The 12,130-nt window shown below is 52.1% G+C and overlaps 1 protein-coding gene across 1 annotated transcript in view; it reads left to right on the forward strand.

Annotated features, from left to right (window-relative positions):
- NAGPA (N-acetylglucosamine-1-phosphodiester alpha-N-acetylglucosaminidase) overlaps window positions 1–10,296 on the forward strand; it is a 10,927-nt gene extending 631 nt beyond the window's left edge. The window contains exons 2-12 of the mRNA XM_035339819.1: window positions 117–602; window positions 2,649–2,788; window positions 3,330–3,438; window positions 3,763–3,891; window positions 4,763–4,971; window positions 6,058–6,105; window positions 6,508–6,636; window positions 7,638–7,769; window positions 7,949–8,009; window positions 8,500–8,745; window positions 9,506–10,296. Of these exons, the coding sequence (XP_035195710.1) occupies window positions 117–602; window positions 2,649–2,788; window positions 3,330–3,438; window positions 3,763–3,891; window positions 4,763–4,971; window positions 6,058–6,105; window positions 6,508–6,636; window positions 7,638–7,769; window positions 7,949–8,009; window positions 8,500–8,704 (1,648 nt within the window). The 3' untranslated portion in view covers window positions 8,705–8,745; window positions 9,506–10,296. The remainder of the gene's footprint in view (window positions 1–116; window positions 603–2,648; window positions 2,789–3,329; window positions 3,439–3,762; window positions 3,892–4,762; window positions 4,972–6,057; window positions 6,106–6,507; window positions 6,637–7,637; window positions 7,770–7,948; window positions 8,010–8,499; window positions 8,746–9,505) is intronic.
- Window positions 10,297–12,130: the final 1,834 nt, after the last annotated feature.

A 12,130-nucleotide genomic window follows, 5' to 3' on the forward strand; every position in this document is an offset into this window, starting at 1 on the left:
GGGTGAGTGGCGGCCCCGCTGCGCTCCGGGGCCGGGAGGAGGAGGAGGACGGGGAAGCGGCGGAGCCTTGGCTCCAGCGCCCCGCGCCCCGTAACGCCTCGCTGCTGTCGTTGCAGGGCTGCCTCCGGCCCCCGCCTGCTGCAGCCGTACCCCGCCGGCCGGCACGGCCCTCGGCACCACCACCGGGACGTCCGGGACTGCCAGCCCTTGCAGCACGGCAACGTGACGCACGAGGCATGGCCCGGCGACAGCAGCACGGGCCTGCCCCTGGCCACCACCAGGACCTTCGTCTCCTACGTCCCCTCGGTGGGCGACAACCGCAGGGTGGTCTACGGCCACTTCACCTTCGTGAGGAACCCCCGCAGGACCTTCTCCGTGCTGGAGCCCGGCGGCGTGGGCGGCTGCCAGGCTCGCCGCAGAGCCCCCGTGGAGGAGACGGCGAGGCTGGGCAAGTGCCTGGTGGCCCAGAACGGCGGCTACTTCAACATGGAGACCGGGGAGTGCCTGGGGAACGTCGTGAGCGATGGGAGGCTGGTGAGGAACGCCCGCGGCCTGCAGAACGCCCAGTTCGGCATCAGGAAGGATGGCACCATGGTGTTCGGGTGAGAACGGGGGGTGGCTGGCGGCCTGCTGCCTGGAGGGATCGCTCAGGCGGGAAGCACTGCCTCCGTGGCCTCTCATGGTTGGAGCATTATCACAGAATGAGAGATCCTTACGGTGCTGTGCTCTGTGAAGTTAGGGATGCCCTACCACAACCCACAGAGCTCCCAGTGAACCCATTGGCTCCCTCTCCTAGGATGCAGATAAGCTGGGCGAGTCCCTCTGATGCCCTCCAGCTGCGTAGGTTTCCTCACCTCCTCTCCCAGCTTGGTACACTTGGTTATGGCAGAAGGGGAGAGGGCTCTGTCCTCCCTGCGGAGGAGACAGCGGCAGGGTGCAACTGCTGCGGCATGGAACCGCTGGGCTGGGCGGGAGCCCTGGAGGTGCCGCACCCAGCGCCTTGCCTGGAGCTGGGTCAGCTCCTGCAGCTTGCCGGGGCTGTGTCCAGTGGGGTTTGGGACATCTCCAGCGAGTGGGACAAACCTGTTCCTGTGTGTGGCTACTCAGTGGAAATCCTGATGTCTCCTGGACTGCCTGTATTCCGCTGTGTTGCCCTTCCTGCAGGTACCAGTGTAGTTAAAGTCCCATATGAGCCCCAGGGCCTGTGAACATGAAGCTTCTCCCAGTTGTCTGAAGAAGGCCTCATCCACCATTTCCTGACGGGCAGGATGGGGCAGGCACCCCCCATGGCATCACCCGTGTCACTCTGCTGGTGCTCTAATCCTAACCTGTAAGGGCTCACCCTAAGCTCTCTGCTAGCTTGTGCTCAGTGCCTAGGCGGAGCTCCAGGCGTTCCCACTGCTCTCTCCTGTAAAGGGTCGCTGCGCCCCACTTCTGCTGCCTTCCCTGGGTTCAGTCTTATCCTGAGGAGCCGGTATGCAGCGTTCCAGTCACGCTATCCCACAGTTTCCGTGATCCCAACGAAGTTAAAGCCCTGCAGCTGCACCGGCCTCTAATTCCCCGTTCTGTGCATTTAGCAGTTTTCATCGGCACCCGTTCTGATTCCCCAGGAAAGGGGTGAACGCTTCCCGTATGAGTCCTCTTGGCACTTCCTTCTTTGCGTGCATATGGTTTAGATCCCCTTCAGGCTTTTTTGTTTATTTTTGTTGTTATTATAAGGTCTTTTGTCCACGTCAGCCTGGAGCCATTGCCAGCCTGATCTGGCACTTCCTCACTTGGCTGGGCTATCATCTCGCTGCATCGTTCCTGGTTTAAGGCTCCCCTCACCAGGCTGGCCAGCCTCTTTACCGTTGCCTCACTTGGTCAGCTGGACGCCATCTCTGCCTGTCAGCGCTCAAAGAGGGTCCTGTTGTTGTAAAAGCCACATTCCTGTTGCCAGCAGCAGCTGTGCTGCCACTTAGGCTTGGTTTCACAGAGCTCCCAGCCCCTTTCCCGCTGCAGGGCGCTGACCCTGCTCCGTAGGTGCAGAGCTGTGGGAGGAGGAAGAGCTCCCTCCCTCCTGGTGCCAGCGCTGAGTCTTCCAGCCTTCATCAGCGCAGGGTTTGCGCGTGGCAGTGGTATCCGAGCAGTCCTTGCTGCCTCCTGACTGTTCGGTGGAAGGTTTTGCTGTCTGGAAGAGCAAAGGAGTCTTTCCCAGATGCAGGGGGCAGGCAGCTGGGTGCTGTTTCTGAAAACCCCTTCAAAAGCTGTTTGGTGTCAGCGTTGTGCAGAACGGGAGGCGGCAGGCAGCGAGCTGTTAGGGGTGCTCCCACCTCCCTGAGGACTTGCCAATGGCTCTGCCCTCGCGTTCTGCCGGATGCTTTCTGCCCTTGTAATCCTGCCTCGGGTCCGCTGGCCACGTTGGTGGCAGGAGCTGTGTTGTGCACAGCGGCCTGGCGCAGTCAGGTCACTGACGGGCCGTGTACCACCAGAGGGCTGCCGAAGGGATGCTCTGCACTGCTTGGTTGCTCGTTTTGAACGTAGCTGACGTCCACGCAGGCACCTTTTCCCCTTCTCCCTGCCTCTGGAGCCCTCAGGCAGCAGCAGAAGCAGCTTTTCCGTAACAGTGCCGTGACTGGGCGTAACTCCTCCTGCTCTCTCTTTCCTAGTTACCTGTCTGAGGAAGATGTTTTGGACCAAGCAAACCCTTTTGTTCAGCTTGTGAGCGGAGTGGTTTGGCTCCTGAGAGACGGGGAAGTGTACATCGGTCAGAGTCAGATGGCTGAGTGTGATGAAACTCAATCCACAGGTAAATAACGTAAAGCTTTAGCCTGGGCATGTGTTGGCCTGATGAGGCTGTTGGGAGGCGGTGGGGGCTCTGGGAGCTGTTGTCTAGTTGCAGTGTTTGCTACTCACTTGAGAGGGCAACACTTTTTCTGCGCTGCTTTACCCAAGTCTGTGGCAGGCGCGGTACGAGCGTGGCAGTCTGCAAGGCAGGGCAGTGCTTGCCTCTTCGGTGCTATCGAAGAGAATTTGCCAAGGACTGTGAGAAGCGGTAGCACGTTTGGTGTTAACGCTTGTTCAGAGACACTCAAAGCAGGTGCCTCCTGTAGCACATGAAAACTGAGGGCTTCTATGTCCCCTTCCTTTGTCCCTGTGCCAGACAGAAACCTGACAAGAGTGCTTCTAGGCATGTTATTCCTAGATAGCTCAGATAAACAAGAGGAGCCTGGGCTCTGTTCTCGTGTTTCAGTTTAGCTGTGCCCCTTGCTGGGAGTTATTTGCAGGCAGATGTGTCTAAACAGCCCGTCCTGTCACCCAGCTGGTGGATTATTTTCTCTCCCGCACAGGAACCTTCGACAGGTTCATCAATGTGATATCAGCCAGGACAGCAGTTGGACATGACAGTCAAGGGCAGCTGGTCTTGGTTCACGTGGATGGACAGACAGAATCCAGAGGGTAAGGCCAGGCTGGGGTGAGCCCTCAGGGGAGGTGCAAGTTCAGTGTTTAAATTCTGTCACTGGAGCTGGAGGGACTCCGCAGCTGCCACTAACGTGTTCTAAGGCAGAGACCTGCGGAACTGAAGAGGTCATCTGAAGGCGCTGCCTGATGGTTCGTGGTGCTAGAAAGGCAGAGCCACGGGGTGCTACGGCAGCCTTCAGGCAGCGAGTCAGCATACGTGGGATGGGAGAGCTGCTGAGGAGAGGGACCGAGCTTCTGGCACAGCAGTGCCATTCAAGTCGGGTGGCGTGAACGGGCAGTGACAGCCGTTTGCTTTTGCAGGCTCAACCTCTGGGAAATGGCTGACTTTCTGAAGCAGCAGGGAATCATCAACGCGATCAACCTGGATGGTGGGGGGTCCGCAACGCTAGTCCTAAACGGGACCCTCGCCAGCTACCCGTCAGAGCACTGGTAGGTGCTGGCTGCATGTGCCAGGACTGCACAGGAAACTGCAGCTCCCGTTAGCGTGCAGAGCTCGGTCCCATCCCTCGGGTCTGCTGGGGAGTCAGTCCTGGCATTGCTAGGAGTTCACAGTGTAAAGGCAAGCGGCAGGTTTTTGGGGAGGATGACTCTAAATCTAAAGCACTTAGTAACTACCTGTGTTTTCCACTTAAGTCATCTGAGATTAAAGTTTGGCTGTTTTCAGACGTGCAGCAAAGCTGTTTGAGGCGATGGAGTGGCCTCGTGTAGGAACTGGCTATGAAAGCAGCTCTGGACCGAGAAATTCGCAGTTTCATGTTCACCCAAATTTGCAGAGATCTGTCAACAGCTAATTATTATGGAAGAGAAATGCTGACCTGGAGACCCTGCTCTGCCTCATGTCAGGGTACCTGAAGAATAATTTACATTAGATTTAGGTTTTTAGCTGTTTCTGGCTGCAAACATGAAGTGATTGAAAATTCTGATTGCCGTCTGGCAGTTGAAAGCCAAGTGTTGCTATTACTGCAATGATGTCCCCTACATCAAAGGCAGTAACGTTCTAATAAAGGCATGTTGAACACAAAAGTTAGGAAAGCAAGGACTGCTTACAGGGAGACTTTGCTTGCATCTGGCTTTTTTTTTTTTTTTGTAATTCTGTGTTTGAAATGACTCCTGTCTGACAGGAGTTAATACTTCAGTAAAACGCTGACTCAAATCTAACTTTCTATTTTTCCATTATTGACATTCTCCTTTGCCAGCGTGAATCGGGATGAAAATCTGTGGTTGTTACCAACCGGTTTCATGTAGGGCTGGGAGCAGCAAAATGCTTGCACACCTTATGGGACCCATCTTCTGTCCCCAGCTCCTTTGACAACATGTGGCGTTGCCCTCGGAGCATCTCGACCATCATGTGCATCCACGAGCCCGCCTGCGAGCCCGCAGACTGCAGCGGTCACGGGGACTGCGTGCAAGGGGAGTGCCGCTGCGCTGGGGGCTTCTGGAGAGGCCCAGCCTGTGACATGTTGGACTGCGGCCCTTCCAACTGCAGCCTGCACGGCACCTGCACGGACTGTGAGTCACTGTGCTGCAACAGGAGGTGCCCCTGGGTGGCACTCGGGGGGGCGGGGGTGAATTGCTCACCTGATCGGAGCAGTCCAGCTCGCTGTAGTGCAGGTGTCACGTGCAGAGGGAGCACGCTCCCCTGGAGTCCTTTCCCATCGTGGTCTGCAGGGTTGCAGCTGATGCCATTTGCCACCAGCAGCAGCTGCTTCCCTCCCAGCGGAGGCTGCCCGTGTTTTGGTGCCCAGGCTTCGAGTGCCGCAGCTGCCGATCCCCCTGCCCTGGCTTTGCAAGCCGGGAGGGGCTCTGTGCCTCGACCCTGGTCGTACCTCCTGGTGCACGAAGCTGTTCTTCCCCTTGCCTCCAGGGGTGGAGGCGGTCAGAACATATTGCCTTTAGGGAACAGCAGCACTGCCAGGCTAGGACTCAGATGTGGAAGCTGAGCTGTAACAGGGCTTCACTTCAAACTCTGTGTCTCAGATTCCCTTTTTGCCCCCTGGGCTTGTGCTCCTGGTTCTCTTTGTAAATGAGATGTTGGAAAGGGCAGTGTGTTACACTGCATGACAAATAACGCGGCTGAGTTCTGCCCCCTCCCTTTCTTGTTCATTTTTCCCCCATTTAGTTACCCCGCATCACAGTTCTTACAAGTGCAATTGCTACTCTTCTGTCAACCCGTCTTGAAACCACCAACTGCTGTAACACACAGCCCTCGGCTTCTGCTCTTCTACACCCGCTTAGTCCAGTTTTTCCATTTCTTTTCTACCTCCCTGGTTTAACTCACAGCCCAGTTTGCACCAGGGAAATGACTGGGCAGGGCTCACTGGGTGCAGGTGTTGCCGATAGCTGACCCAGAGTTCGTATCTCAAAATCCAATCAAGCAGGAGCTGTCATGGGAACTGCCGTGTGGGGAAGGTGTAATGGGGGGGTTTGTACCTGACCTCTGTGAGTTCAGGATTCCTCGTCGGTGGGTTCCCTGGCAGAGGCAGCCTGATCGCAAGTTAAGAGGCCACCCCAAGAAGCAGAGGCTCCTACTTTTGAGTTCCCGCAGTTTCTAAGCATTTCGGTGTTGTTAATGTCTGTTTGTGTGTATTTGCACAGCTGGATGCCTGTGTGATGCTGGCTGGGTTGGCAGCAACTGCAGTGAAGGTAATGCTGATTTCTACTCCACTCTAATTCTTTGTACTCATCAAGAGGATGGCCTGAACTGCTTCCTCGTGGGCTGGCTGCCTGCAGCAGGGGGGAGGTCCCCAATACTCTTTTCCAAGAGGGAGTAGCAAAGGGCGAGGCTGCAGCATGCTCTCTTTTTTTTTAACTGCAGCCTGAGACTCTTGAGATGGGGTTGGTGTGAAGCCCTTTGCAAGCTGCCCTTTTCCTGCCACTTGGCGGCATGGTTCCTGAGTGAGACGTGCTGCTCCTTGGGCAAGGCACGGACTTTTTTCTGAGCAGCCATCAACATCCTGGGCCAGTGAATGCTCTGGGGTATAACGTGGGGTGAGACTGCACGTGTTCGTGACGAAGCCTGGTGCCATCTCTGCTTGTCTCCTGCAGCTTGTGCGGGCGGTTTCTACGGGGATGCTTGCACCCAGAAATGCCAGTGCCAGAACGGCGGCTCGTGTGACCCCGTGCACGGAGCCTGCTCCTGCCCAGCTGGGTACTATGGCACCAGCTGTGAGCACGGTAAGGGCTGCTCTGGAAAACAGCCTGGGCTGGGGAGAGGCTTTTTTTTTTGTTGTTGTATTTGAGCCACCTCATGTAGGCAACTCATGCATGAACAGTATTAGGCCTCAGCTTCACAGCTGGAGCATCACCTGCCAGCTCTTAAGGGCTCGCCTGTCCTACCCGAATTGACTAAAAAGAACAGGAACAGAGAGGAGAGAGAAGACATTTTCTTCACCATTAGAAAACTGCAGATCCCTGTTGAGTCTCTGCCCAGAAAAGCTGCATTGCTTTTTTTTTGTGTGTGTGTATAGAAAACAACTCCCCGCATGCCCTTCCCCTGAAGGTGCTGCACCAGGCCCTGCCCGCAGGTCACGCTTTGGGTGATCCAAGTCAGGGACTGTGAAAGGCTCCAGCGGGCCCTGCTGGCTTCTGGCCTTGGAATTCCAGCTGTGCGTGTGCTGGTGATAACTGAGCTGGCAACGTGCTCAGTTGTGTAACTGCAATTTTTCTGAAGTACTGAAGGCTCCTGCGTTTCTGCCTGAACAGCCTGCTCTGCTGCCAGGACAAGTTAATTACGGCGTGGGTGTAAACTTGCGGGCACAGTTACTTCAGTGATGCTTTGTTCTCAGCCTACGAACAAAGCTAGCCCGATCCCTGTTTTACAAAAACCTCCTAGGAGTAAGCAAAATAACAGTAGTTAACTTTGAGTTCAGAGCTTTCAAGCTGATGGAGAATGCCATTGGGAGGTAGAACGGCTTTGTCAGGCTGCAGGAAACGTGGGGGCCGTGGAGCTGACTGTTCAGCACAACTAAAGAGTCTGCTGGATGCCTGTGCTCAGACAGAAGTACCTCCTTCCCTTTGGGAACTGGCCACTGTTTCCTGGCACTCAGCTGCTGCAGCTGATGAAACAGGCACAGCTGAGCTGGGGGCTAGGGGGGAGCTGCATGGTGACAGACTGGATGAGTTCGGAGCACGCAGAGCTCTGATAATAACCAGCTTCTTTGTGATCCGTTTCCTAGCATGCCCCATGGGCCGGTATGGGCCCAACTGCCAGCAGCTCTGTGCCTGTGAACACGCCTGCCCCTGCGACCGAGAGACCGGCAGCTGTAACATCACCCACGACTTGGCAGTACAGGACCAGCTGAACAAAGGTACCTCTGGGTGCTTTGGGGTGGATTATTATTTTTTAAGTAGTTGGAAGAGCAGCTTCGGCACATAATGTTCTGTTTGCTTAGTCAACAGGCTTGAGTTTCTGTTACCTTAGCTATGCTTACCCTTGTTCACTGCAATTTTAACCCCTCGCTCACTTTTTTCCCTCTTTGTTTTCCAGCTGGGCAGTGTTTGGCTTCCCAGAATGAGGGAAAGAGCAAAGAAAAAATTTCCCTTTCACAGTAAGTGTCTAATACTGGTCATGAGTATACGCACACAGAGTAACGTGAGGCGAAGCAACAAAACCTAGTTGTAAGACAAGTGCTGAGCTGAAGCCACCATCAGTGACAGTTGGTGAGCTGAGCCTAGCGCCCAGCAGCCTGCACAAACAGCCACCTTTCCTCTTCCACTGACACACTGTATGTCCAGCAAAAGGACAGGGACAGGTCCAACACCAGAGCCCGCCTTCGGTAGAATTACTGCAGCTACAGCCTCTCTGCAGGCACTCTGGTCGTGCACTAACTGAGGGCAAAGCCAAAACCACCCATGAGCTCTGGCTGCCATAGCAGCCTTTCAGAGCCTTGCACAGAGCCTGCTCTCACCTGCCTGAGAGCACAACTGTAGGCTTGAGCTGACAGAAGGGAGTACAAACCTTGAGAAATATGCACACGGGGAGCATGTGAGAGTGGGGCAGGAGATGTTGCTTATGTGGATTTTTCTTTTATCTGATAGAAGAACCTGGATCTCCGTGACCTCTGTCTTGGCTCTGCTTCTTGTGATTAGCACCATGGGAAACATAGGCTTCTTGCTCAAGGCCAGATCAGAGAGGCAACGTAACAGTGGTGATTATCTCTATCACCCCCTGATGGAGATGAATGGAGAAGCCAGTCATACCTCCACATCTGCTGCCTGTGAGACGGAAGATACTCAGGAATAAATTCAGACACTCCTTTAGAGTCCCAGATGAGAAAAGAAGAGGTATGTTGCTCTGCATTTTGTACTGTGAGTCAGCACTGACTGTTACCGACTGACTAGACCTAGAGTGTAAAACTGCTGACAAACCCAAGACGCTTTTATCTAAGGAACACCCTTGCTTCTTGCCCAGTCCTGCTGAGAACATGGCTAGCTTCCCTCCCTTCCCTAGCTGCTCTGGCTGGAGCAGATGGGATTGCATCTGGGATTTGGGCTCCCTAGCTGCCATCAGTGGATGCAGGGTGCAAGCAGCAGGCTGGCTTCCACACACACAAGGCAGTTCCACATCTGCAGTAGAAATGAAGCCAAGGATACTTCAGAAAGGTCCATTCTCACACAGTGATGTAGTCTGCAAGTATTTTCAAGATGCAAGATGAAATGCATGTTGCCTCTAGCATAAAGACAGGGTTAAGGATTATTTGGTCTGTAACCGCCTGCACTTCCCTTCTAAGTTCAGATTTTCATCAAAAAATGCGAAGTTGTTTTAAAATGTTAAAACAGGTGCAGCACGTGGTAAAACCACAGCATTCCTCTTCCTGGCCCCAGTGGTAGGCTCAAAGGCTGACACACAGACAGGGCTGTGGCTTGTACCTGCCCTGTGCCGACAGCAGGGCCAGAGTGTTTTCTTACTGAATGCCTAGTCCTAGGACTAGTCTAACAGGTGCTTCACAAGCACTGAATTTTCAGTAGATTCTTACTGTGTAGCAACACGAAGAGTCAATGCTGGTTGAAAAGCCTCATTTCTGTGTTCTCTCCTACCTCCCAGGAGCAGTGTGCTCTGCTCGGCTGCATGGCCCAGCCAGCGAGGTGCCACAGTCTCAAGCTCTCACCTGGGGAAAAGAAGAGGAGGCAGCAGCCTGAGCAAGACACTCCTGAGCTGTGGACTGGGCTCGCCCTACCCCTGCCCGTTCAGCGTTTGCTTTCCTACCAGCAGGCTGCCCTCAGCCAGCGGTACCGTCCCTAGAGCAGCCTCGCCTCTTGCTGCCAGAACTGCCTTTCCCTCCTCAGGGGATGGCAGCCATCAGGGGCTGGGGCCATGACCGGTACGTCAAACAACCCAGGATCCTGAACATCTCAGCTGGAAACTGGATGTTTTTATTTGAACACGTAATTGCACACTGAATTAATATGAGTTTGCTTCCATGTGAGGGGAAACTAGCCTTTAACGTGCTACTTTAATGCTGCAAATTGGGTTTTTAAAGCCTGTCTGAGCCTGAATGTTTTTAAGCACTCTATTTTTATCTCTTCAAGCAAAGAATATGTAATTTTTGTGCCACTGCTGGCATCAAATCAACCTGTAAACTGAAGATTCTATTATTTTTTTATTTACAGAAGACAATTTGCAACTTGAATAAAGTCAATTAGTAATACTAGCCTGAAACTGGAATTCTTGATGTTCAGAAGGCAGAAACGATCCTTTCCCAGTTCACCTCAGTGGGCCATTCAGAGCCGTGAGGCCCTCTTCATTTTCAATAACTACCCGTGTTGCAGGATTACGTGCACTGGCTTACTTTGTGGTATAACCATAAACAACAAATGGTGGTTCTACAGGAAAAACTAAAAAACAGTTTAGTTATTTAAAAATTAAAAATTTCTGGCTACAAGCAAGACTTACCTTTGTTTCTGTGGGTACTTCACTAGAGTAGCACGTGTGCTAAAATTTTCAGAATTTACCTCAGATTTGAAGAGTTGAATTTCATCAAATAATTAGACATGTTCTTTAGAGATTTTTTTTTAATTTCCAACATACAGAAATGTACAGCTTCTACCAGAACCTACAAATAGGATAACTAAGTACATGTTTAGTATCAGATTTGTTGTCAAGTAACACATTACAAAGCACTCTGCATTTTGCTAGAGTGCTCTTCAAGAATGATTTTTTGTTGGCTGAGAAAAATCAGGACCTCAGTACATAAAAACAGACAGGTACAGGGGAGAGAAAGGAAGACAGTGCTTGCTAAGAATGTTAATGCCCATTTAACTTCTATGTAGCTAATAGCTTGGAAGTGGATGTCAATGTCATTAAAAGCCAATGCATGTCACACAATACCAATTTAGCCTTCCAAAAGAGAAATAATTAGGTATAAGAATCATCACAATCAAGTGCTGGAAGAATGTTAAAGCTAATAGCATGCAGGAGCCTGACAAATGCATGTCAATTTTAGTCCTTAGAGTCTAATAGCTCAGCTTCTTCAATTATTTGACTCACAGTAGAAACACTTCAGATGTTAAAGAAGTATGAGCTAGTAAAATACATTTTGAAACCAGATTTCTCTGCTTCTAACAAGCTGGAATTTGCTACTGCGTCAATACCCAACAGCTTTCACACCTGAGCTGAATGGTCAAGTTGGGCTCACCAGTTCCTACCAGTTCTGAGCTGCTCTAAGCGTTACAGATTTACGATGACTAGGTTATGGCATTTTCAAAATCTTTAATGAAGGAACCAAAGATGTCAAAAATAATTCAGGCCTTCTCCGAAGCTCAAAGCATGAATCAGAGGGTTGTACCACTTACTATAAAGAGCTGACCAAAGAATGCAAAACTCAACAGTATTTCAGTTATATAGTTAAATCTGGATTTATAAATTCTTATCAAGCTGATTTTTCCCCCATTACTGAAAAATGTGATACAACCAAACTGGCTAACCACAATTCTGACACGAATAAGGCTGCGTCTGAAACTGCAGCAAACACACCTGTGCAGCCAAAATGACTGCAGTAACTCAGTTTCCTCAGGGCAATCAGGATTACTCTGTCCCCCAAAAGCAAGGGCTCAGGAAGCCATGAAATAACATGGACCTGCACTACGTGCCTTCCTGCTGACAGTGTAAAAGCATATGGCGTGCCTGTTTTCAGCCTCACCCTTGGCACGCACGAAGTGGTAAAGAAGCCAGCAATGCTGCTTTTGTGTCCTGCTGGACTAGAGTCTCCCGCAGTCCTTTCACAAGACCAAGTTACCTGAAACACACCAAAACAGTTAGCCAAAATGCCTCAGTCACTGTATTTCAGCTTTGCCCTGAACAACGATGTCTGTCTTTAGCGTGCGCCTATCGATGTGCTCTGTCTGTCCTTAGTCCTAGCGGGACAGAAGCTAGTAAACAGCAGGGCAGGCAGGGCAAGCCTGGAGAAATTGCTAAGAATAGAGGTTTCACATATGGCCATATTTAGTTGTAAACGATGGCACAACACCGTGCCAACATCACCTCCAGCGCCGTTTCTCTTGAGATCTTGTATCACACGTTCCACATGGCAACAGCTCTCTGAGGTAGGCGTTATGTTCTGCATATGGAATATCCGAAACAGGGGAAAGCCCTCGTTTACCGAGGAGTTAATTGTTAAGCACCCACCTAGTTACCTGAACACAGCCCAGGCAGACTGCGCTGAAGAACAGC

The sequence above is a fragment of the Oxyura jamaicensis genome, chromosome 14, assembly GCF_011077185.1.
Source record: "Oxyura jamaicensis isolate SHBP4307 breed ruddy duck chromosome 14, BPBGC_Ojam_1.0, whole genome shotgun sequence".
NCBI lineage: Eukaryota > Metazoa > Chordata > Aves > Anseriformes > Anatidae > Oxyura > Oxyura jamaicensis.